The sequence below is a fragment of the Chiloscyllium plagiosum genome, chromosome 34, assembly GCF_004010195.1.
Source record: "Chiloscyllium plagiosum isolate BGI_BamShark_2017 chromosome 34, ASM401019v2, whole genome shotgun sequence".
Taxonomy (NCBI): domain Eukaryota; kingdom Metazoa; phylum Chordata; class Chondrichthyes; order Orectolobiformes; family Hemiscylliidae; genus Chiloscyllium; species Chiloscyllium plagiosum.
Window position 1 is genome coordinate 37,855,649 of NC_057743.1, and position 25,988 is coordinate 37,881,636.

The 25,988-nt window shown below is 40.9% G+C and overlaps 1 protein-coding gene across 3 annotated transcripts in view; it reads left to right on the forward strand.

The window, feature by feature from the left end:
• The window catches only part of ube4b (ubiquitination factor E4B, UFD2 homolog (S. cerevisiae)), an 81,674-nt gene extending 69,081 nt beyond the window's left edge, over positions 1 to 12,593 (forward strand). For all 3 annotated transcript variants that reach the window (XM_043676207.1, XM_043676206.1, XM_043676208.1), the window contains 5 exons: positions 282 to 416; positions 1,066 to 1,257; positions 5,533 to 5,707; positions 10,391 to 10,537; positions 11,338 to 12,593. In XM_043676207.1, coding sequence (XP_043532142.1) covers positions 282 to 416; positions 1,066 to 1,257; positions 5,533 to 5,707; positions 10,391 to 10,537; positions 11,338 to 11,408 — 720 coding nt within the window. In that variant the 3' untranslated portion in view covers positions 11,409 to 12,593. The remainder of the gene's footprint in view (positions 1 to 281; positions 417 to 1,065; positions 1,258 to 5,532; positions 5,708 to 10,390; positions 10,538 to 11,337) is intronic.
• The last annotated feature ends 13,395 nt before the right edge of the window (positions 12,594 to 25,988 follow it).

Below are 25,988 nucleotides of genomic sequence, written 5' to 3' on the forward strand. Positions count from 1 at the left end.
AGTCTTTGGGCTAAATGGCCAGTGTTTGGGCTGTTTGATTCTCCTTCCTCATCAGTCCACTGTTGGTCTGCATGATTTTTTTTTTACGCTGAGAGTTAATAATGGGCTATTATTTTATTTTTATTTTTCACACAATTCCAAATTAGCTATTAAAATGAGCTTCTAATTTTTCTGAAGAATTATGAGTGAGTACTGTTGTTCATGTAGATGATATACTGAAATAAAATAAATTCCACAGTTTAATGGACCTCAAGTTATTCAATGTTTTTTTATTTTCAAAGGATCAGCAACAAAGCCGGCAGTCACAGCTGACACAGGATGAGCGTGTCTCCCGCTCGTACCTTGCTCTAGGCGCAGAAACAGTGGATATGTTTCATTATCTCACCAAACAAGTACAAAAACCTTTCCTTAGACCTGTGAGTACATTATCTAGTGATTCTTCCACCTTTTTAATCTGCCATTGCTAATAAATGTTTTGTGGGTCTTAGTTGTATCTCACTTCTGAGTAGTGGTCAAGATTTACTTTGCTTCAGGCAAACTGTTGTCCGTGTGTGTGTGTGTGTGTGTGTGTGTGTGTGTGTGTGTGAGAATTTGCTAGATGCTAAACATGATCATTCAGATTTGAAAAGAGGGTGCATGGGCAAATAGAATGTCTTGAGATTACACTCAATCCCATTGTATTTGCTTTCCTGCTAGATCAAACATGGATGTTGTAAACCTGTTTTAGCAGATCTCTTTCGTGAAGGATAAAATTATGCAGGTTCCATGATCGAGGTAACAAAAACATCTGTGTTTAGGAGTGAAAGAGGCAACTGTCTTAACCAGGATCTGATTTTTTTTTTGTCTCTGTGCAGGGTGATAACTAAAATGTACCATTTTTATCGGTGCTCACTAGTGCACTTTTATTTTCTTTTGTTCATTGTTTCTCTTGCTTTTGGCAGGAAGTGTAAGATATACAGAAAATTGTTTGATCATTGATGAGATTTCATTGGAATCTCTCTATTAAGCTTTGCAAAACAGTATTTCAGGAACATGCTGTTGATTTTTTTTTCTTGTTCATTGCAGGAACTTGGCCCGCGCCTAGCTGCCATGTTAAACTTTAACCTGCAACAACTGTGTGGACCTAAGTGTCGTGACCTAAAGGTAGAGAATCCAGAAAAATATGGTTTTGAACCAAAGAAGCTTTTGGATCAACTGACTGATATTTACCTGCATTTAGACTGTCCCCGGTTTGCAAAAGCCATTGCTGATGACCAGGTTTGTGTGCATCATTTCTGAATGCTTTCCTATTGCCCATTTTATACATAAAGTTTAAGAATAATTTCTAACTAAGTACGTGTTTTCTGAAGGGAATTGATTTTATGTTATGCCTTTGCTGCTTAATGCTCCTTTTCTGTAGTTTCATGCTACATCATGTGCTGCATGGAACAGTGGGTCCTGCTGTTCTAAAGAATAATTGAATGCAATGCTGTAACATTTTTTCTAACTGTTTTCCATGCACTGTACTAGACTAAGTTGCTTCACTATGGGTTGGGCAGTTATCTCTCAGCTGCCTAGGAGTATCTATTAATGTGACGATTTCTTAAAAGTGTTCAAAGTTTGTGAGAAGATTTGTAGCTCGGGTGCTCGTTGTTGTGGTTCTGTTCGCCGAACTGGGAATTTGTGTTTCAGCCGTTTTGTCCCCTGTCTAGGTGACATCCTCAGTGCTTGGGAGCCTCCTGTGAAGCGCTTCTGTGGTGTTTCCTCCGGCATTTATAGTGGCCTGTCCCTGCCGCTTCCGGTTGTCAGTTTCAGCCGTCCGCTGTAGTGGCCAGTATATTGGGTCCAGATCGATGTGCTTGTTGATTGATTGATTGAATCTGTGGATGAATGCCATGCCTCTAGGAATTCCCTGGCTGTTCTCTGTTTGGCTTGTCCTATAATAGTAGTGTTATCCCAGTCGAATTCATGTTGCTTGTCATCTGCGTGTGTGGCTACTAAGGATAGATGGTCGTGTTGTTTCGTGGCTAGTTGGTGTTCATGGATGTGGACCGTTAGCTATCTTCCTGTTTGTCCTATGTAGTGTTTTGTGCAGTCCTTGCATGGGATTTTGTACACTACATTGGAAAGAACAATACTGGCCAAGGGACTCAACTACAACCACAGGGACGCCAAGACAGCAGACTTCCTAGCAGCACTAGAATGCACACTCAGGAACAATGGACTGACAGAAGAGACACAACAAACAGTGAGACAAAGTATCCAGCCAACTGAGCTAGCCAAATCCATCATATAGTGTATTCCCTGAACAACTCAAGCATCCTTTCAGTTATTAATATGAAACCTATGGTGCTAAAGTTACCTGGATCCATCCTGTCTCTTCCTTTGAGCATTAGGACTATATTGACCTCCCTCCAGACAAAGAGAAGCACACAAGGGTGCAGACATCTGTTAAGAAAACACAATCAGGGGAATTTGCATGGCAAGTTCTAACTCCCAGAGAACAGGGGCTCCCAACTCTCCTGCACTGGGTCTTGTGAGACTGTCAATTAGTCTCCTGAGCACTGGTGCTGATGGTGATGTGGGAGGAATGGTCGCTGTGGACACACACAGACATACCCCAGATGTTGTGACTTACAACTAAACTCCATTGTCTGAAGCTGGGTGGGATTCTTGTTGTTTGGAAACACCACTTAACTCACCACCTGAGAGGATAACAATGTTCGGACCAAGAAAATCTGTCAGGAAACTCGAAATCCTGAGAAAGCAACTGGGGGAGAAAGGAACAACGAGAGAGGCAGAAAGAAGCAGAACAAGAAAGTGAAAGAGAGAGAAAGAAACCGGATGGTGGGGGTGGGGGTGAGGCAGCAGAAAGAGAAACATAAACAGGGGAGTGGATGGGGAGAAGATTGATGGACACTTCACATTGCAGCTTCTGATATCCACTGATCTGTACAATGGCTTTTGCGGAGTCAGCCATCTCCCTGGAACCAAAGTACAATGATGGGGTGTAGGAATCACTGAAGCAAGTTTGACTTTGATCTTGTTACTTGCTGTATGTTGCTTAAAAAAAAGCCAACACAAAAAAAGCCAAGACAACGGAACGAGGACATGCCGCAACCCAAAGGACTAGCCACACTACCATACATCAAGAGCATTTCCGAACTGACAGCCAGACTACTGCGACCACTAGGACTCATAACAGCACACAAACCAACAGCCACTCTCAGACAACAACTCACCAGAACGAAGGACCCGATACCCGGCATGAGCAAAACCAATGTAGTGTACAAAATCCCATGCAAGGACAGTACAAAACACTACATAGGACAAACAGGAAGACAGCTAACGATCCGTATCCATGAACACCAACTAGCCACGAAACGACACGACCGGCTATCCTTAGTAACCACACACGCAGATGACCAGCAACATGAATTCGACTGGGATAACACTACTATTATAGGACAAGCCAAACAGAACAGCCAGGGAATTCCTAGAGGCATGGCATTCATCCACAGATTCAATCAATAAGCACATCGATCTGGACCCAACATACCGGCCACTGCAACGGACAGCTGGAACTGACAACTGGAAGTGGCAGATTCAAACCACTACAAATGCCGGAGGAAAGATCACAGAAACGCTTCGAGCCTGTTGAGCCCCTAGGAGACTCCCAAGCACTGAGGATGTCACCTAGACAGGGGACGAAACATCTGCAACACAAATTCCCAGCTTAAAAGTGTTTGTAATGAAATGCAGTGAATGATGAGTTTCACATGAGCTGAGAGAGAATTTGCAGTGCAGCACCAGCTCCAGGCAAATTGACACGTCAGTGACCAATTTTTAATCAACCATCAGAGAAAAGGCCTATTGACTTCAAGCATGTGCCTCTTCCTGGCCTCAGACAGTTAGCATTCACATCAGTCCTGCAGAGGATTATTGAGATCTGGAGTGCACCACCTAAAAAGGTGGTAGAATCAGATTCCTTAGGATCTTCCAGAAAGTAATTGGATATGGCAGTGAAGAGGACTGATTTACAAGACTGTTTGATGTTTTTCAGTTTGGTCATACGAATAGGAAAGCAGAATGCATTTTAAAAGTATTTATTGATTTCAAAGGCACATGCTATGCTTGTAAAGGAATGCAAGAAATTGGCATGGAGATACAATAAGCAATTAAGAATTTGTCTTTATTGCAAGGGGGTGGACTTGCTACAATTGTGCAGGTGAGTTCACACCTGAACTATTGCATGCCAATTTGGTCACCATATTTAAAGTAATACATAGTCACCTTGATGGCAGAACTGCAAAGCCTCACTCTAGGTTGTCCCCTTGGGTGGAAATGTTATGTTATGATGAGAGGCTGATCAAATTGGTTAGATATTCTTTGGAATTCAGAAGCATGAGAGTAGACCTCAGTGAAACATACATGTTTCTGAAGGGGCTCAACAGGGTAGGTGCTGAGAGGTTCCTTCAGCTGGTCAGGGAATTTAAAACATGCCACTGCTGTTTCGAGGACTGAGGTTAATCAGTTCTTAACTGAAACCAGTTGAGTGTCTTTGAAATTATCCATCCCAGAGTGTTGTGCATGTTTTATTGTTGAAAATATTCAAGGCAGAGATCCTCAGATTTTTGGTGTCTGAGGAATTGAAGCCCAAGATCAACCAAGGTGGCAAAACAGGCTTGACAAGCTGTTTCTGGTCTACTTGTGTTCCTATTTACTTTATTCTTGGAGGAAGCCGAGGCATGGAACTAAATTGGATCAAAGAGATGTCACAGTTAAATGGCTTCCTCATGTGTTATAGGAGTCTTTGTTTCTAACATTCATTCCCTTCCAATAAAATAACAGATCAGCTGTTGCTATCCTAAATAAACTGACACTAATGATATTGTAGCTGACAAGTTGGAAATTAATCATTGCTGTTGGTTTAAGTTGGAAAGTGTGCAGATGCATAGAATCATAGAATCTCTGCAGTGCAGAAAGAGACCATGTGACCTGTTGAATCTGCAACGGCCCTCCCGAGAGCATCCCACCCTGTCTCTGTAACACGTAGCGTTTACCATAGTTAATCCACCTAATCTGCACATCCCTGGATGCTATAGGGCAATTTACCATGGCCAACTCACCTAACCTGTACATTTGGTCTGTGGGAGAAAACCGGAGTACCCAGCAGAAACTGGGAGAGGGTGCAAACTCCACACAAAGTTGCCCTAGGCCTGTCCCCCAGGGACTGCTGTGAGGCAGCAGTGCTAACCGCAGTGACATTGTGCTGCCCACAGCTTGAAATTAATTGCTATTTTTCTAACATGGCCCATGCTCATTCTGGTAACACTAAATTACTGAGGGTAAAGTTGCATTCTGCTACCCTGTTGGTCGCTACTTTGTCATTTAACAAACTGTAGATAAGTGAATCTTTTTTTCCACTGCTTATTGGGCGATTAGGCCTCATCTGTAATTGTCACCTCAAAATCCCTTTGTTAATGATTATTGGTTGATAGATGTTTTGTCATTTTATCTGCAATATCCTAATACCTTTTTCTTTTGGAACAGCGATCATACAGTAAAGAATTATTTGATGAGGTGATTTCAAAAATGAGGAAAGCGGGAATTAAATCGACAATAGCTATTGAAAAGTTTAGACTTCTGGCAGAAAAGGTGGAAGAAATAGTCACAAAGAATGCCCGTGCAGAAATTGACTATGGAGACGCACCAGATGAATTTAGAGGTGAACTAATTTGGAAAATTTTAATGTATAATTAGAATGGAAAATATTGTAGTGACTCATTACAATAACCTTGTAAAATGCTCTGAATTTTGTGTCAGTTCTGGTATGTTATCTGATAATCATTTAGTCAGGCTGACAAAACATTTGTTTTGAATATCTCTTCATCTAAGCTACCAATACCTGGAGTAGCATTACAAATTCATTTATATACGTTACAGTTTCTTGACCAAAACTAACAAAGCTAACTAAATTGCACTAACTTAGCACATATTTACAATGTTGTGAAAGAATGGTCTGTTATGTACTGCAGCAACCTTTAATTACCAAGGTCTGCAGTAGCACCCCTTTCTTCACAGTTTATTATTGTTGGAACCCACTTAGCTAATTTGTTACAGTTAGCAATCTCATCTCTGGGTGATGTCAAGTTATCTGTAGATGCTATATCAGGATATGACCACAGAAACTGCACTGAAATTAGAGTGAAAAAGTCAGTGGCAGCTACATTATTTCATCACGCGCTAAACTGTGTTTAGCATCCACCTCTGTTTTATGATCGGATTCCGTTGTTAGGTCAATATTTTTAATGGGCAGACTTAATTTCAAATTTTAATAATTTGCACAGGTTTAAGGTTTTGGGCAAGGGATACAGTAAATATAAGACCATAAAACATAGGAGTGGAAGGAAGGCCATTCGGCCTATCGAATCCACTCCGCCATTCAATTGTGGCTCAGGTCCCGGCCTCCACTGCACTCATTACGAGTCATAGAACTTTTCAGATCCTTAAGGACAGCATCTCAGCACAGGTCACAACTTAACAAGCTCAAATGCTTGGAAGTCGAAGCTCATGACTAGAAAGATTATAGCTGTCACTTTTGATACTGGAGGCCAAGTCTCCATCTGTTTCCTGAAGAAAATAAAGGTTCCTATCGCACTCACTATTGAAGACCTTCCATCATGTTTGTCACAACTGGATTTTAGTCCCTTAGTTTCCAGATTTCAGCCTAATCATACTTGTCCAGAAAACAAGCCTGTATTTCAGTGTGTGAAGAAGAACATATTTGCACAATAATGACTTGGAACCCACTGCCTATGAGGATGGTGGTGGAGGAAACTGGATGGGCACTTGAAGGAAATAACTAAACCTGCCCAGCTGTAGGGATTGAATGAGCAAGTGGGACTGACTGGATTGTTCCCGGCAGCTGCATAGATTTGATGAGTCCAGTGGCCTCCTGAAATGTAAATGACTCTTTGGAAAAGAAATTCTAATGCATTACTGCACAAGAGTTGGTGAAATTCACACAAGCAGGTTATAAGTTGGCTTAATGAGCCAGTCAATTTGTTCTCTGACGTTTTGTCACCATGCTAGGTAACATTAGTAAGCTTCCGATGAAGTGCTGGCATTATGTCCTGCTTTCTATTTGTGTCTTGGTCTATTGTGGTGGGTGATATCGCTTCTGGTCTTTTTCTGAAAGGTTGGTAAATGGGGTTCAAATTGATGTATGTCGATGGAGTTCCGGTTTGAATGCCAGGCCTCTAGGAATTCCCATGCATGTCTTGGTTTAGCCTGTGTGTAAGGATACTAACGATAGCAAGTCATGTCTTTTGGTGGCTAGTTGGTGCCCATGTAATCCGGTGGCTAGTTCCCTGCCCGATGTAATGTTTGTTGCAGTCCTTGCAGGGTGTGTCTGACGTTCATTCTGCTGGTTGTTGGTATGGGCTCCTTTTAAATTCATCAGGAGCTGTTTCAGTGTGGTGGTAGGTTTATGGGTTAGCAGTTGATGTTGAATCATGCCTGGTTTGATGACTGTATGAGGAGAAAGTGAGGACTGCAGATGCTGGAGATCAGAGCTGAAAATGTGTTGCTGGAAAAGCGCAGCGGGTCAGGCAGCATCCAAGGAGCAGGAGAATCGACGTTTCGGGCATAAGCCCGAAAAGTCGATTCTCCTGTTCCTTGGATGCTGCCTGACCTGCTGCACTTTTCCAGCAACACATTTTCAGCTCTGATGACTGTATGAGCACTGTTTCATTCCCAACAGTGAACATTACAAATTCAAGTCTTTTTTTTTCCAATTACAGCAGATCAGTATATTAAAAATCTTTACAAAAACAAGAGTTGACTTTCACTGTTAGTTGCATTTTACATTTAGTCCATAAGTGTCATTTTGAAATATAAATCAAAAACAATAGTTCACATTAAATCAATGTGATGTGGTTTATTAACTGAATTAATAGATATCCTTTGTAGAATTGAAATGTGTTAAAAACCATCAAGTTCATTGTCTTTGGTATCTGATGCAAAGTAACTTTGGCATCAGGCCTTTTGGTATACTCAGCCATTTTGGTCTTGGGCCAGATCAGACCTTTTCATTCCATAAAGCTTTGTAGGACTTTTTGATTTGGCCCAATTGGATGTATATAAATATGTGGCATTTCTGGTGACTATGTTATTGTCTGGTTTTTGAGGATTTATTCTGATGCATGATTCTGAAGCTCTAGTCAGTGACTGGTCTCTATTTTTACAATGTATTCAGGCTTGGGAATCTTCAGAAAGGATTCGTCTTACATTCTCATGTGCTGAATTCCCTTGCTGCATTGCAATTATTCCATGATTTGGAAGCCATCCTTTTTGTTTTAAGTTGTCTGTCAGGTTTGAATGGAGTTTCTTCTGCTGGACACCCATTTCCAGTCATCATTTTGTACACTTGGTCCGCTCTCTGTGCATCTTAAACTCCTGCAGGCGTCGCCTTTGGCAAGTTAGTCTGTATTACCTGTTTGATCGTGTGCTTGTTTGTAAGGTGAATAAAATATGCACTTTGAAGGTGAAAAATTGAGGTTGACCCCAAACACAAATCTATTTCTTAAAAGAACGGAGGTGGGGTTTACACTTTTAAGGATAGGCTTAAACATAATCTTTGGTGTCACAGTCATAGAGATCTGCATCGCAGTAAAAGACCAGTGTCAATCTGCACCAGTCAAAGATGGCCAACTAACTATTCTAATTCTGTTTTCCAGCACTTTGCTCCTAGCCTTGTACACCGTGGCATTGCAAATGTGCATCTAAATACTACTGAAAAGTTTTGAGGGTTTTCACCTCTGTTGCCCTTAGAGGCAGAGAGTTCCAGATTCCCAACATACTCTAGATGAGAGTTTGTCCTTGCACCTTTGAACCACCTGTACCCGGGTCATTGATCCCTCCATCAAGGGGAAAGGTTTCTTCCTGTCTACCCTATCCATGCCCCTCATAATTTTTGTACATCTCCATCATGTCCCCCTCAGTATCCTCTGCCTAAGAAAAGTAACCCCAGTCAGTCCAATCTCTATTCATTACTGAAACTCTCTAGCACAGGCATAAACATCCTGGTAAATCTCCTCCTGCACCGTTTCCAGTGCTGTCGCATTCTTCCGATAACGTGGATTCCAGAACTGCACACGATACTCTAGCTGTGGTCTAACAGACTTCTTGTACTGTTAGGGACTTTCCTGCTCTTAAAATCTATGCCTTGACTGATAAAGGCACATATACCATATGCTGCCTTAACCCTGTTTTTCACCTGTCCTGATACCTTAAGGGACCAGTATACATGAACACCAAGGTCCCAGTGATCTTTAATGTTTCCCAGGATCTTACCACTCATCATGTATTCCTTTTTTTTGTCTTTCCCAAGTGCATCATCTCTCACTTCGCTGGATCGATTCTATTTCCTGTTGATCAGCTCAGCTATATCCTCCTGTAATCGAAGGCTCCCCTCCTCACTATTTACCAACCCACCAATGTTTGTAGCACCTGCAAACTTACTGCTACTGAAAAATAAGATTGTCTTGTATCCTGTGGTGTACATTAAAAGTTGAATTACTCTTAGATACAGGGTTGAAGAAATTACTAATGTTGTAGGAACAGGAGTAGACCATCTAGATCATAACTGATCATCTCAATGCCATCTTCTCATACTATCTCCATATTTCTTTGTCATTAGTCTCCAGAAATGTATATGTTTCTGGCTTGAACATGTGCAAATATTGAACTTCTATTTTCCTGAGGTAGAGAATTCCAAAATTTCATCGCCCTCGGAGTGAAGAAATTCCTCCTTTAAATTAGTCTTTAACGGCCGATCCCTTATCCTGGTTCCTAGTTCTCAACTCCCCAACCAGGCTAAACAATTTATCCATATTCACCCTGTCTTACCTTGTGAGAATTTGGAAGTTTCAATAAGGTCATCTCTCATTCGTCAAAACTCTGGAGTCAGGATTTGACTAAATGGATGGAAAAAAAATGCACAAAAGCTGAAAAGCCAACAAAACAATGTGAAAACCAGGTAAGGTTTGTAACATCCTGATTTCTGATCAGCATACGTGGGATGGCAATGCTCTTGCCAAGTGAACAGGAGCTCGTGATTTTTCGCAGTCTCCTCTATAAACAGCAATACTGTCAGCAACAGATGCCACAGTCCATGGGTAGGCTGGGTACTGCTGGTTTCAACTAGCTGCATTATGACCACTGCCTGTCATTGCTTTCCTGCTGCTCATATTGTGGAACCTCTCTGCATTTTTAATACATCGCACATGCTCAGTTGTTTCAAATAGAAAATTATACCAGCAGAGTTCAGGGTGTTTAATTAGATAAATGTTTAATACAACATCGTAATACCTATTAGAGTTGCTGAATTATAAGGCCTCTGTTACAGATCCATTGATGGATACTCTGATGAATGATCCTGTGAAATTACCCTCTGGGACCATAATGGACCGTTCCATTATTTTAAGACACTTGCTGAATTCACCAACAGATCCATTTAACCGTCAACATCTGACTGAGAATATGTTGGAGCCAGGTAATGAATGTTACTTTGAACCTGCATTACTTTTATTATGCAAGTTAATGGCTTCTTCCAGTGGTAGATGAGGTAAAGGCATTGCCCAGTATGCTGATGTCCATAGACCAGCAAAGCTGTAGGTTTAGTCTGCAGTCAAGTATTGGTAGGGATGGGCGCTAGTTATGCTCAGTGTGTTGAAACTCATTATGGAAGGAGAAAGTGAGGTCTGCAGATGCTGGAGATCAGTGCTGAAAATGTTTTGCTGGAAAAGCGCAGCAGGTCAGGCAGCATCCAGGGAACAGGAGAATCGACGTTTCGGGCATAAGCCCTTCTTCAGGAATGGAAGTCAGACATTTTGGAGATACACCAGAAGGCTACTGTCATCTGAAAAAAAACTGTACCCCAACATAAATCATTTTCTTTCTTTAAATAAAGTCAGTGCAGCACTTCTCACTTTGCAACAAACTGGCAGGGTAACAGCTTACACAGCCTCGCCATGCCATTTGCCTGATCTGAGCTGTTAGTTATGTTGCAAAAACCAGAGACAAAAGAAAAATCATTCTCTTCCCAACAAAATTCCAAAAAAGCAGAGCCTGTCCATCTCCCCAAAAGATTCAATAGCACGACCATCATCACCATTCACCAACACAACACTGTCAACTCAATTGGACCAGCTACATGCATTCTCCAGCATGGCACCAGGGTGTAATCTACCCATATGTTAGGAGTGTGATGGAATACATTAAATGCAATGAAGGGAGCTCCTTGCTAAGTAACTTCCATTCAGTTCTCAGTTTGTGTTACTTTCTATGTTGCAGTGCCTGAACTGAAGGAAAAGATCCATGCTTGGATGAAAGAGAAGCAACATGCAAATCGTTCTTCACAGTGAAGTGTTACTTATGTGGGATACAATGAGAAAAATGTGTAGTTGTGAACTTAGACCACCAGATTATTAAGACCCAAACGCAAATCTGCTCAACACTGAGGCTGTGCAGGCTACGTCTGCTGCACTGATGTTAAAAAGGGTGAACTGAACGCATTAGGAAAATGTAATGTCTCTGTAAATAAATCTAATTTAAAGAACAAAAATAGCTAAAAGGAGAGAAGTTCAGAGGTATTGGGTACAATTTAGAATACCTTTTTCAGTACAGCTACATGTGACCAATTCCCTTGTAGCAATTTTGAAACAAAAAGGGTCTGAGCAAACAAAGTTTTTTAAAATGACTGTATTAACAGAAGATGGTCTGTATTTTAGGTTGACGTTATTACTGTACCTTGCGACCAGTCGCTGCTAAAGGGACTGTTTTGTTTGCTGCACTAAATGTTTCTCAAAACCAAAGTAATGCACAGGCCCTTTCCCTAAAACCTGATGTTTTAATTATGAGACATAATCAGTTGGCTCACAGGATTAATGGTGAGACTGTTGAATTCTATTTGTTTACCATTAACTTATATTTTTGTCTCTAGCTTTTCTCCCCCACCCGCCCCCTGACACCAGTGCTTTTGTGCAAACTCTGTAGCAAGCAAGCGAGGTTATGGAGTTCATCCATTTCTGCTGAACCATGTTCTATGACCATCGTTTTTTCCACAGTATGATCTGCATTATTGAAATATTTTGATTGCAATAAGGCTTTTTTTTTAAAAGAGGGATTTTCTCCAAGAAATTACTTCAGTCCAACTGCTGTTGGATTGCCTTCCTCTCCCTGAGGACCTTTTACTGCTACAGCACACTAGAGGGCACTCTTGTTTGCCAGGAGTTCCTTCAGCCTTATATCAATGTGTTTTAACTAGTATATGTTGGGTGCCACTTCAGTGACTACCTAATAAGTGAACAAAAATGAAAACTCCAAATTCTTTTTTTTCTATTGGCCCTGTTGTATTCACTCCTGTTACATTAATTTGAGCTTTTAATTCTTTGTAAGTTGACTACATTTTCTACATTCTCTGTAATTTGCTGCGAAGCTTGTTATTTCAACAGTCCTGAATTGCAGCAAGCTGAGGTAATGTGAAGTTACTTTGCATTATGGAAAATCTTCTTTGAAAATTAAATAAAGTATGCAAGAAAACTCCCAAATTACAAGTGATTTCCAAATAACTGAGTCGCTCACAGTTCCACAAAAATGCTTCAACTGAAGAATTGACTCTGCTGCCATTTCTGCATCTGATAGTTTAGAAATCATCCAGTATCACTGGAATATCTTGATATTCTTTTAAACTGCAGCACTGTGACATCTGCAATTCTGCATGCATCCAGTTACAGTGACAAAACTGAGCTAGCCACCATTTCCTTTCAGTGCAGCAACATCTGTGTTAACCGGGAAAGGAAATCCAGTTATCAGGTTTAGTATGTGGGCATATTGCTCCATTTATATAGTGACCAGTGTTATGCAGCTATACATCAGTTGTAGGCCTTTGCTGTAACTGTGAATGATGACTGCTCTGCTGCATAACGCTTTTAGTCTCAGAATTTGGGGCAGCACGGTGGCTCAGTGGTTAGCACTGCTGCCTCACAGCACAGAGTCCCAGGTTCCATTCCAGCCTCGGACAACTGTCTGTGTGGAGTTTGCACATTCTCCCCGTATCTGTGTGGGTTTCCTCCCAAAGACATGCAGGTCAGGTGAATTGACCGTGCTAAATTGCCCATAGTGTTAAGTGCATTAGTCAGAAGGAAATGGGTCTGGGTGGGTTACTCTTTGGAGGGTAGGTGTGGACTGGTTGGGCCGAAGGGCCTGTTTCCACACTGTAGGGAATCTAATCAATTGTAATAGTCTAGCTTAATTCTTTTGCAGTAAAATCTGTAAATGTGCAAAATAATTACAGGAACAGCAATAAGTGGAAGCTGCAATATGAAATGCTGTCAAAGGAAATTGGAATTTTATTATAACTTTAAACAGATTGTCAAGACTTAACTCTTATCCCTACCATTTTCTGCACTTTGAGTGCCTCTATTCCTGCAAATTTTTGTCAAGATGTCTGTTTCATTTCCGCTGCCAGTAGATCGATACTTCAAATTCATATCTGGTGTAAATTTTTCCATTAAATATTTTACAATGCTCTTAGTTTTCAAATCAGTTTTACACTTTTTTTTTAATTGTTCCGATTCTTAATCGTAATGGTATGTTCTTTTTATGCAATGTCCTTGAGGAAGATAGCCGATGAGTTAATTGAAGATGTTTTCAAATTGCTGGCTATAAACTGAGGTGATTTTCACTGCAAAGCTCCAGCAAGCATATTTCTAACGTGATTTAATCCTGTGCAAGCAATTTTAAAATTCCGGGCCCGTTTCTGTACTTAACATCTGTGTACTTCCACCCTAATTCTAGATTAAATAAATGTTGTCACATCAAATGCTGGTCATTTACATCTCACCATTATACAATTAATATCTGTTCATAATTCTGTGCAAAATTTGAAAATGTATACTAAATAATCTGTACATTGAAAGTCTATAAAATATTTGGTCTTAAAAGAGAAACTGGAATTCAGCAATAAAAGTGCAAAATGATGGGAGTGCACAGTCAGCTCAGGGATGTTAGTAAAGTGATAAGACAGGCCAATGTTTGAGGTGTCTATTCTGCTAAAATACCCAGGGATTTGAATCTGCCATGTCTCTAAATACTGGCTGGCCAGCTGTGCATTTCTACCCCTTTTATATTTGTTTTATCCGACTCCTAAATTTAATTTGACTATTGTCAAATCCAGCTTCATAAATGTCTAATCCAATCAGCATTAATGACTCTTTTTTTTTGAATTGTTAAACTGGTATTCTAGCTGTTTTAGTGGAGTGTCTTGCTCGACGTGTTGCAAATAACAGTTCAACAAGAAAAACCAGTGTGTTCTCCTGAATAGAGCTTTTACACATCATGGCTCAGGGTAGCGCACACTCCTCTGAGTCAGGTGATTGTGGGTTCAAGTCACATTTCAGAGACTTAGACGCAACAGCAACACCAGCAGCAGAGTCGTTAGAAGTGCTGCCCATTGAGATGTTAAACTGACTTTGTCAAGTGCCTAAAATGTAGAATATAAACAGTAAATGTTTAACTAGCTACTGGTCTTGTACCTGCCCACATCCCTGCAGTTTAGAATATTTAAATATAAAATGCTGTTGCTAAAGTATGGACATTTTCTACAACAGCAGTGTTACATGCTATAGGAGTAGATCATTTAAATAAATAAATTCAGACTAAATATTTTAATAAGTGAATCTTGTGCATTTTTTCATTTGTCCTTTTCAGAATCCTCCCTGTTTAATCTTTTGAGCCAAAATTCATTGGTGTGGCCAGATATTGTTGGATTTTGTTTTCTCTTTAAACAGGAAGGATGCAGATAACGAACATCTGAGGTGCCTCTCTGTAAGTTGTACAACCTATCATAGAGCTGCCACTGATTATAATGTAGTTATGAGCAGTATGTGAGGCATAGTCTATCCTTTTCCAGTTCAGATGTGTAACATGCACATCAGTCTGTTAATTTTATCTGAACTTTGAAATTCATTTTTGCTGCTTATGTAAAATTTGAGGAGACCTGGTGAAAAAAATAGATGACCCTTTCTAATCCAGAGCCTTTCTCAAGACAAAGCAATTCAAATTTACGATTTCAAGTAATGTCCCGGTATTAGCATTTTGAGCAAATATAGACATTCTCAGATTTCTCACTGACGCCCCCTTTAAATTCAAGGCCTTAACTATTTTAGCATTTGTGATGCTGTTGTTGCAAAAAGGATAATTGAGACCATTCTGGACTAGAAAGAATCCAAGATTCAGATCTGTTGCATAAGGTAATTTGAAGGTCTTTAGCCAATTACTACAATACCCTGATAATGTGATTGAACTCACCTATCCTTTTTATCCCAGTACTATTGAACTGGACTTCTGGCTCTGCAATGAGAAAATGAGGAAATTAACAGCTACATTGTCCAATAAAATTTGCATTTTTGGTAATGTCGTACTGCCCCTTGCTGTAGGTACTTGAATTTCTGGTTTATTTTTTATTTTAAAAAGCTGGGAGTTTTCTTTGTTTTCTAATAAATGCTGTTGTAATCAGAGAACTGTTTTTAATGATAAACCTGCTCAGAATGGTGATTCCTCGAACTTTGCCTGATTGCCTCGAACTTTGAATTCCAATAAATGGTGGTATACGTCTCAAATACAAAATGGTATTATTGTCTTCTACTGGGTTAGCGAGTCATCATTTTCTGTTTGAAGCCAAATGTATTTGCACTTTAGTGACCTTTTACTCTGAACTGGATTCCACTCCGTTATCTGTTCTGTATAATTCTTGTTTTCATCATTCTGTAAACTATTGAAGCATCGACTACACATGCTACTATATTTCTTCTTGAGCTTGGGGCATTTTTTACACCACGCTCATGTCTCAACTTAGAACGGTTGTGGAATCTATTAGATTTTACCTTCCTCTACAAAATTACCTGTTTCCAGGATCAATCTAATTTGAGCTCTGGCAGGTAATTTAAATGCGACAGATTCTCCCACATTTGTGTTTTTTTGGCATGGTTACTTAGTACTGAAGTAAAAGATGCAATAACTTGTCCAACTCTTATCTTAAGTTCTGGCAAGGATGAGTAATTCCTTGATTATTTAAAAGATGCTCAAGTATGCAACATTGTTATACAAATATAATGCATGAATGTTCACTAGGTAAGCTTTGAATGTACAAAAATGACATCTGGTACACATTGTAATCCAAAGTTTCCAAATGTTACTTTGAACATACCTGATAACTAACCAGATTAACTTGGTCATGAGCTTGCAGTTGTCAACTGAAGACAGTTAAAGTAGCTGGTGGAATTGTTGAGAATTCTGTGTTACGCCAGTTGAATTATAAATGATTGCAGTAAGCATATCAATGATGTGTGTTTTGACTCTTCAGTTGCAGTGATATTGTTCCTACATCTGGGCCAGAAGGTCCAGTTTCAAGTCCCACCTGCCTGGTGATACATTTTAATATGGTTGAACGGGTTGATTTAAAAAATATAACAAAATATATAACACCTGGCAAAGGAAAAGCATCCTTTTTTGAACAGGAAAATGTGTTTGAAGAGGAAGGTACGGACTGAGGACAATTGAGGGTGACTCATTATCCTCAAGAATTTTAACTCGTTTCCTTAGTTTGTGTGAGCCTGTTTAGAAAATGTACCTGACTAATCTCTGTTTAACTGCATTAATTTTAAATTTATATTCCACCTGCCCTTATGCAGATGTTGCAAAATGTTTTGTCAAGAATTACCCGGATGCTGTTCTGTATAGAGCTTTAGCACATCATGTCGGCTGTGGTTCTGTAGGTAGCATACTTGCCTCTGAGTCAGAAAGTTGTGGATTTAAGGGCATTTCAGAGACTTGAGCACAATAATTTCAGGTTGTCAGTCTTGTGCTGTACTGAGTGCTCCATTTGAATGAGATGTCAAACTGGGGCCATGTCTGGGTGGATAAAAGATCCTGTGGTACTGGCCAAAGAAGAGCATGAAAGATATCCTTATACTATGGCCAATGTTTACAACACAATCCAAATCCATGAAGTGCATTATTCTGTCACTATTTCTTTGAATCTTGATCTGTGAACAACAAACTGGGGCAATTCTTGATAATATAACAGTGACTACGCTCGCACTTAATTGGCCAAGGAAAATGCTTTGGGGAGACCTGAGGCCATGAGGGTTATAATAGAAACTTCTTTTATGACAAATCAGATAATGTAATAGAACATTACAGCGCAGTACAGGCCCTTCAGCCCTCGATGTTGCGCCGACCAATCTGAAGCCCATCTAACCTACACTATTCCATGTACGTCCATATGCTTGTCCAATGACGACTTTAATGTTTGTAGATACTAGTAAGTTCATATATATTCTCTTCACAGGGATCAGTGAACATTGAATATTTTGCAGCACAAGGAATTTAATTCTAAAATAAAGTGCAATAAATATATTGCCATTGTGTGACTCACTTGTTTATTGTGATTATTTATGGGATCATCTAATACCATAACAAAATCCACAGTTTTAGGGAAGAATAGTCTTTTCTTACCCATTGATTTCCTGAAGGTAGCCATGATAGCGAGTTTTGAGAAGATTTGTAGTGCAGGTTGAGGTTCTGGATGTAGGCTTGCTCACTGAGCTGGAAGGTTCATTTCCAGATGTTACGTCACCATGTTAGGTAACCTCTTCAGTGAGCCTCCAGACAAAGCACTGCTGGTGATTCCTGCTCTCTATTTATTATTGTATTCTTATTTGTAGTCATTGTAGCAGCATGGCATTCATACTTCCCCTGTGACCGCTGTACTCCATGCTGTTGGAAAACTTGCAATTCTTTATTCAAAATGCTTTTACAGGGATTCTAGATCCAAGTTATGTTAGAATTCAGCTTTGACTAATAGCATAGGTATTGTACGTTGCTGATCCCAAAGCTTTTCATGAGACTGGCTTTGATGAGCCTTCACATGGAATAGTCATGGAGCCATTTATAATTATTCTCAATTCAGATTTAAATAGGTGAATATAGAAAGGAATCAATTATTTTGACACTACTGCATCTAATAGTAAATGTTCAAGATTATGAAAAGGACTGTAGCCATTTAATCTCCTTTTGTAAAATAAGATGTTATGATACAGCAATGAAGGAGCAGCTAGGTGGAGGCGAAACATTTTCTAACAATCTAGAAGGGAAGTCAGTCTAGTTGTCCTCCTGGGCCACTCATGTCCATGGGTACTTTAACAGTGCAATTACCAGTATCAGGTTACCTGCTTAGTGTCTCAGCCGCAATGCATGGTAATCCAATGAAATACATAATTCACAACAAAACAATTAAGCTTATTGATACTGTTCCTTGTGTGTAGGGTCTCTCCATCTGAGCTGTTTGGATATTCGTGCAAATGCAGGCCAGATTTCCAGGGAGTTATTAAACAATATCTCAATAAATTGTAAGTGATAGTATGGCTACAGACCACCATACCATGAGCTGTACAGTTTCCAGTCTCCCAATAGAGTCCCAAACATGCCTACTAAGGTCACAATAGTATAGCTACATTGTCATTGCATCTTACTTTTGCACAAAGCTTCATTAAACTTTTTCAGCTCTGTCCATTTCTCCAAGAAGTTTGAGTTCCTGATGTCTTTCAGAGTTGACATACCCCTCGCTAAATAGAATTTGATTATCCTGTAACTGCGAAAATATGGAGGTGTTGGGGGACAATTCTCTGCAGATAAAACTACCAGATGTGCTCCTTTTATTTTCTGCACCACACCTGCCCAAATACAATTCAACAGTGGCTCCAGTTTTACAGGTTGGAGGAGAGAGTAAGTACATACCAGAATATTTGTTTCATGCCTGGGTTTCCCATTTCAAAGTATACTTTTAGAGTAAAGGGAATTACGTCAGTAACTATGCTGAGAAGTATAATATATTAGTGAGGTCAGAACACCAGATTTATTTAAACAATTCTGTAATAAAGTCCCTTTCAAGATTTATTGAAGAGTTGAGTGAAAACAAATGAGTCCTAAGTGAATTGGTTGCAATGAAAAGTTGGAGACAGAAAAGCACTTATTATTGCTTTATGCTCCACTGATGTAGAATATATCCCTTGTTCTATATAAGGGGTGCGAGTAAGAACCATTCTAATGTTGCCAATCCTTTCATGATTCTGAAGCTGGGGAAAACAGAGATCCAAATCCCCAGGTGGTGTGTTCGGTGCACTGGTTGGAAGGTTTGAGTTATAAAGAAAAATGGATATGCTGGGACCTTTTCCACTGGAGCAATTGCTTCACTTTCTTCAGCGGCAGTTGGAGTAGGAGGAGCGACAGCTGGGACCAGAGGCCTGATAGGAAGGTAAATTATAAAAGATGTAAATGTTTATCTCGTGTATAGGCAGCAAACACACTGAGCAGGAGCAGACATGGGACTGCTGGGTAAGTGAGGCTTTATATTTGGGTGGTTGCTTTACCTGAAACACCACATGGGTAGTGTCTCCCACCTGTCATCGTCCTCTAACCTCAAAAAAAAGGTTCTGTGCGCCAACTGGTAAGTTGACTTTTAGTTTTTCAGTAGTCTCTGTAATTTAGAATAGAGGGAATGGAGGTTAGGGCAGTTGAATGTTCCTCCTGCAGAATGTGGAAAGGGTCACCACTAGTGTCCCTGCTGACTGCATCTGTGGGAAGTGCACCCAACTCCAGCTCCTCAAACCACGTTGGGGAACTGGAGCTGGACCTGGATAAAGTTCGGATCATTTGGGAGGCGGAGGGGGTTATTGAGAGGAGTTACAGGGAGGTAGTCTCACCTCGGGTAAAAGAAGGTTTTTTTTTTAGATTACAGTGTGGAAACAGGCCCTTCGGCCCAACAAGTCCACACCGACCCGCCGAAGCGCAAACCACCCAGGGGGTTATTGAGAGGAGTTACAGGGAGGTAGTCTCACTTCAGGTAAAAGAAGGTAGTGTAGGGATCCCCTGTGGCCATTCCCCTCAACAACAAGTTTGCCATTTTAGATACTGTGGGGGGAGGGTGGCAACTTACCAGGAGTAAGCCATGGGTCACAGGTCTGTGGCACAGAGTTTGTCCGTATTACTCTTGGGAAGGGGGAAGAGGAGCAGAGCATTTGTCATTGGGGACTCCATAGTTAGGGGGACAGATAGGAGGTTCTATGGGAACAAGAGAGACTTGTGATTATTGAATTACCTCCCAGGTGCTGGGGTTTGTGATGTCTCTAACCGTGTTTTCAAGATTCGTGCAGGGGAGGGAGAGTCATAGAATCATAGAGATGTACAGCATGGAAACAGACCCTTCGGTCCAACCTGTCATGGTCCCCATAGGCACCAGTGATGTAGGTAGAAAGAAAAGTGGGCATTTAAAGCAGAAATTCAGGGAGCTAGGGTGGAAGGTTAGAGCTAGAACAAACAGAGTTATCTCTGGTTTATTACCTGTGCCATGTGCTAGTGAAGTAAGGAATAGGGAGAGAGGAGTTGAACACGTGGCTACAGGGATGGTGCAGGAGGGAGGGTTCTGGATTCCTGGATAATTGGGGCTCTTTCTGGGGAAGGTGGGACCTCTCCAAACAGGATGGTGTTTACCTGAACCAGACGGGTGCCAATATCCTGGGAATTGTCGGGGGGTGGGGTGGATTTGCTAATGTTCTTCAGGTAGGTTTAAACTAATTCAGTAGGGGGATAGGAACTGGAATTGTAGTTCAAGTATATGGGAGGTTGAGAGTCGTGAAGTCAGATCTAAGATTTCAAGATTGCAAGAAGGCAAGAAGTTGTTTTGAAGTGTGCCTACTTCAGTACCAGGAGCATCCAGAGTAAGATGGGTGAAATTGCAGCATGGGTTGGTACCTGGAATTTCGATGTTGGGCCATTTCAGAGACATGGGTAGAGCAGGGACAGGAATATTTTTTGCAGGTTCCGGGAATTAGATGTTTCAGTAAGAACAGAAAATGGTAAAAGGGGGTGGTGGTGTGGCACTGTTAGTCAAGGGCCATATTATAGTTGCAGAAACGATGTTTGAGGACTCTACTGAGCTAGTATGGGCTGAGATTAGAAACTAGAAAGGAGAGGTTACCCTGTTGGGAGTTTTCTATAGGCCTCCGAATAGTTCCAGAGGTGTAGAGGAAAGGACAGCAAAGATGGTCCTCGATATGGTACAGGGTAGTTATGGGGGAATTTAACTTTCCAAATATTGGGAATACTGTAGTTCAAGTAGTTTAGATGAGTTGGTTTTTGTTCAATGTGTGCAGAAAGGTTTCCTGACAAGTATGTAGACAGGCCAACAAGGGTCAAGGCCACATTAGATTTGGTACTGGGTAATGAACCAGGCCAGGTGTTAGATTTGGAGGTAGGTGAGCACTTTGGTGACAGTGACCATAATTCAGTTATGTTTACTTTAGCAGCGGAAAGGGATAGGTATATACTGCAAGGCAAGAGTTATTGTGTTAGTCAAGGGCCATATTATAGTTGCAGAAACGACGTTTGAGGACTCTACTGAGCTAGTATGGGCTGAGATTAGAAACCAGAAAGGAGAGGTTACCCTGTTGGGAGTTTTCTATAGGCCTCCGAATAGTTCGAGGTGTAGAGGAAAGGACAGCAAACATGGTCCTCGATATGGTACAGGGTAGTTATGGGGGAATTTAACTTTCCAAATATTGACTGGGAATACTGTAGTTCAAGTAGTTTAGATGAGTTGGTTTTTGTCCAATGTGTGCAGAAAGGTTTCCTGACAAGTATGTAGACAGGCCAACAAGGGTCAAGGCCACATTACTGGGTAATGAACCAGGCCAGGTGTTAGATTTGGAGGTAGGTGAGCACTTTGGTGACAGTGACCATAATTCAGTTATGTTTACTTTAGCAGTGGAAAGGGATAGGTATATACTGCAAGGCAAGAGTTATTGCTGGGGGAAAGGCAATTATGATGTGATTCGGCAAGATTTAGGACGCATAGGATGGGGAAAGAAACTGCAGGGGGTGGGCACAATAGAAATGTGGAGTTATTCAAGGAACAACTACTGTGGATCCTTGATAAGTATGTACCTGTCAGGCAAGGAAGACGTTGTCGAACACAGGAGCTATGGTTTACTAAGGAAGTTGAATCCCTTGTCAAGAGGAAGGAGGCAGCTTATGTTAGGATGAGATGTGATGGCTCAGTTAGAGCACTTGAGAGTTACAAGTTAGCTAGGAAAGACCTAAAGAGAGCTAAGAAGAGCCAGGAGGTGATAAGAGAAGTCTTTGGCAGATAGGATCAAGGAAAACCCTAAGGCCTTCTATAGTTACATCAGGAATAAAAAAAATGACTAGAATAAGATTAGGGCTAATCAAGCATAGTAGTGGGAAGTTGTGTGTGGAATCAGAAGGGAAGCATTAAATGAATACTTTTCATCAGTATTCACACTAAAAAAAAAAGACAATGTGGTAGAGGAGAATATTGGGATACAGGTTACGAGACTAGATGGGATTGAGGTGCATAAGGAAGCGGTGTTAGCAATTCTGGAAAGTGTGAAACACGTCCCCTGGGCCAGATGGGATTGTCCTAGGATTCTCTGGGAAGCCAGGGAGGAGATTGCTGAGGCTTTGGCTTTGATCTCTGTCGTCATTGTCAACAGGAATCGTGCCAGAAGACTGGAGGATTGCAAATGTTCCCTTGTTCAAGAAGGGGAGTAGAGACAACTCTGGAAATTTATAGACCTGTGAGCCTTATTTCAGTTGTGGGTAAAGTGTAGGAAAGGGTTATAAGAGATCGGGTTTATAATTATCTAGAGAGGAATAAGTTGATTAGGGATAGTCAACACGGTTTTGTGAAGGATAGGTCATACCTCCCAAACATGGAGTTCTTTGAGATGGTGACCAAACAGGTGGATGAGGGAAAAGCGGTTGATGTGCTGTATATGGATTTCAGTGAGGTGTTTGATAAGTTCCCCACCATAGGCTATTGCACAAAATATGGAGGCATGGGATTGAGGGTACTTTAGCAGTTTGGATCAGAAATTGGTTAAGTGAACGAAGACAGAGGATGGTGGTTTATGGAAATATTCATCCTGGAGTTCAGTTACTAGTGGGGTATCGCAAGGATCTGTTCTAGGTCCACTGTTTGTCATTTATCTAAATGACCTGGATCAGGGCCTAGAAGGATGGGTTAGTAAAATTGCCGGATGATACTCCAGGGACGTAGAGTTGTGGATAGTGCTGAAGGATGTTGTAGGTTACAGAGAGACATAATTAGGCTGCAGAGCTGCGCGGAGAGGTGGCAAATGGAGTTTAATGTGGGACGGGTTGGACCGAAGGGTCTGTTTCCATGCTGTACATCTCTAGGACTCTGTGTGAGGTGATTCATTTTGGAAGGAGTAACAAGAATGCAGAGTGCTGGGCTAATGGTAAGATTCTTGATAGTGTCGATGAGCAAAGAGATCTTAGTGTCCAGGTACATAGATCCTTGAAAGTTGCCACCCAGGTTGATTGGGTATAAAGAAGGCATGCATTATGTTGGCTTTTATTGGTAGAGGAATTGAGTTTCAGAATCGCGTGATCATGCTGCAGCTGTACAAAACTCTGGTGCGGCCGCATTTGGACTATTGTGTACAGTTCTGGATGTGGAAGCTTTGGAAAGGGTTCAAAGGAGATTTACAAGGATGTTACCTAGTATGGAGGGAAGGTCTTATGAGGAAAGGCTAAGAGACTTGAGGCTGTTTTCGTAGAGAGAAGAAAATTGAGAGGTGACTTATTTAAGACATATATAAGATAATCAGAGGGTAAGATAGCTTGGACAGTGAGAGCCTTTTTCCTCTGATGGTGATGACTCCCACGAGGGGACATAGCTTTAAACTGAGGTGTAATAGATATAGGACAGATGTCAGAGTTTCTTTACTCAGAATAGTAGGGGTGTGGAATGTAGTGTCTGCAACAGTAGTGGACTCGCCAACTTTAAGGGCATTTAAATGATCATTGGATAGGCAAATGGACGAGAATGGAATAGTGTAGGATAGATGGGCTTCAGATTGGTTCCACAGGTCGGTGCAACATTGAGGGTCGAAGGGACATGTACTGCGCTGTAGTGTGCAATGTTCATAGGTTGAGAGGCGACCTTACAGAAGTTTTATAAAATAATGAGTTTGGATACAGTTAATGGTAGTTGCCTTTTCCCTTGGACAGGGAATTTCAAGACGGGGGGTGGGGTCACATTTTTATGGTGAGCGGAGAGAGATTTTAAAAAAGATACGAGGGGTAAATTTTAACACAGAACTTCTTGAGGCAGCGGTGGGTGGGGTACGATTACAACATTTAAAAGACATTTGGATAAGTACATGGATAGGAATGATTTGGAGGGATAAGGGCCAAGAGCAGGCAGTGGGAATAGTTTAGTTTGGGATTATGTTTGGCATGGACTGGTTGGACCGAAGTCTGTTTCCATGCTGTATGACTTTGGTTTTTCCCTAGATATCATACTAGTGTGGTATCTAATTATCAGAAAGCTGCTTTTTTGTAATTGTTCAAACATGAATGTTGACACAATGCCAAGGAATTTTTCTCTCTTTTAAGAGCGTAACTTTTTGTTTTGGAAGGGTTACATTATTGAGCCCCCAACAAACAAGGAACAAGATAGATCACTCACTCCTCTGAACCTCTCTGCCATTCAATAATTTCATGATGGCTGATAACTATTTTAGCCTCTACTCTACATTCCTGCACATCTCCAGATGATCTTTCATCTCCTACAATTTATCTCCCTCTGCCTTAAAAAATAGTTAAAGGTTCTGGATCCACTGTCTTTTGAGGAAGGGGCTTCTAAAAGACATTCAACCCTCTGAGATTTTCTTTTCCTCATCTGCCTTAAACAGGCAGCCTATTATTTTTTGAGCTATGATTCCTTGTTCTAGATTCTCCCACAAGAGGAAACATCCTCTCCACATTCACCTGGTCAAGTCCCTTAGCATTCCTCATGTAAGGCTGTGTGAGTTCTGATTGCTTTTTCATTCTTATTTTGAAAACCCTCCTAGCCTGAATTCCCCATAGATGTCACTCTTAATGATGACTGGAGCATGTTGCTGACTCACAGCAGAGCATGTCAGCAGTTTGACAAGAATTATGATCAAAGCATGAATCACCTGTTCACTGTGACTTGCTGGCTGGGTGTAGCTTTCTGCTAATAATCTTATTGCTGTCTGTGAGGTGAAGGTGTTTGACTCCTCATGGAAGGTATCACGCATAGCCTTTGTCCATTATTGGATCAATATTGCTGCTACACTTTCAGGACCTTGCAATAAAATCATGAGGTGCTGAAAAAGCACGATAGGTCTGGCAACAACTGAGGAGTAAAAAAGTTAAATGGTAATATCACTGGTATAATCTGGAACCTTTGGCTAATGTTCTGATTGAACATTCCTGATGAAGAGCTTAGGTTTGAAACATCCTCTCCTGCTCCTCGGATGCTACCTGACTGGCTGTACATTTTTTCAAGTCTGACCTCCAGCAGCTGCAGTCCTCACTTTTTCCTATGTTGTGAGAGCAAGAGTTTGAATCCTACCATGGCAAGCAGTAAAATTGAAGGAAGTTGTCTAATGACAGCCATGTAATTGTTGTCAATCATTAATGTTCTTTAGGGAAGGAAATCTGTCCTGAATTGGTCTGGCCTCCATGTAACTCCAGACCCACAGCAAGGATGAAGCCCACATCACATGACCGAATAAAAGAGAAACTCTATTTCTAAGGCATGGATTGCAGGAGAAAGAAAAATGTGCACCTTTAGCAAACTGCTCGCCTCATTTTAAAAACTGGTACCTGTGGATTTCGCAAAGGACAAGTATGAGGATATTAGATATTCCCCCAGGTATCTGGGAATGGGACTAATTGGATTGTGTGAAGAGCTGGTCCAGAGTGGATGGGCTGAATGGCATTATGGACTATTTATAATATAGAAGAAAGTCATTTGGTCTATTGATTCTGTGCTGATTCACCTTGTATCACTCTTCTGCTTTTGTCCC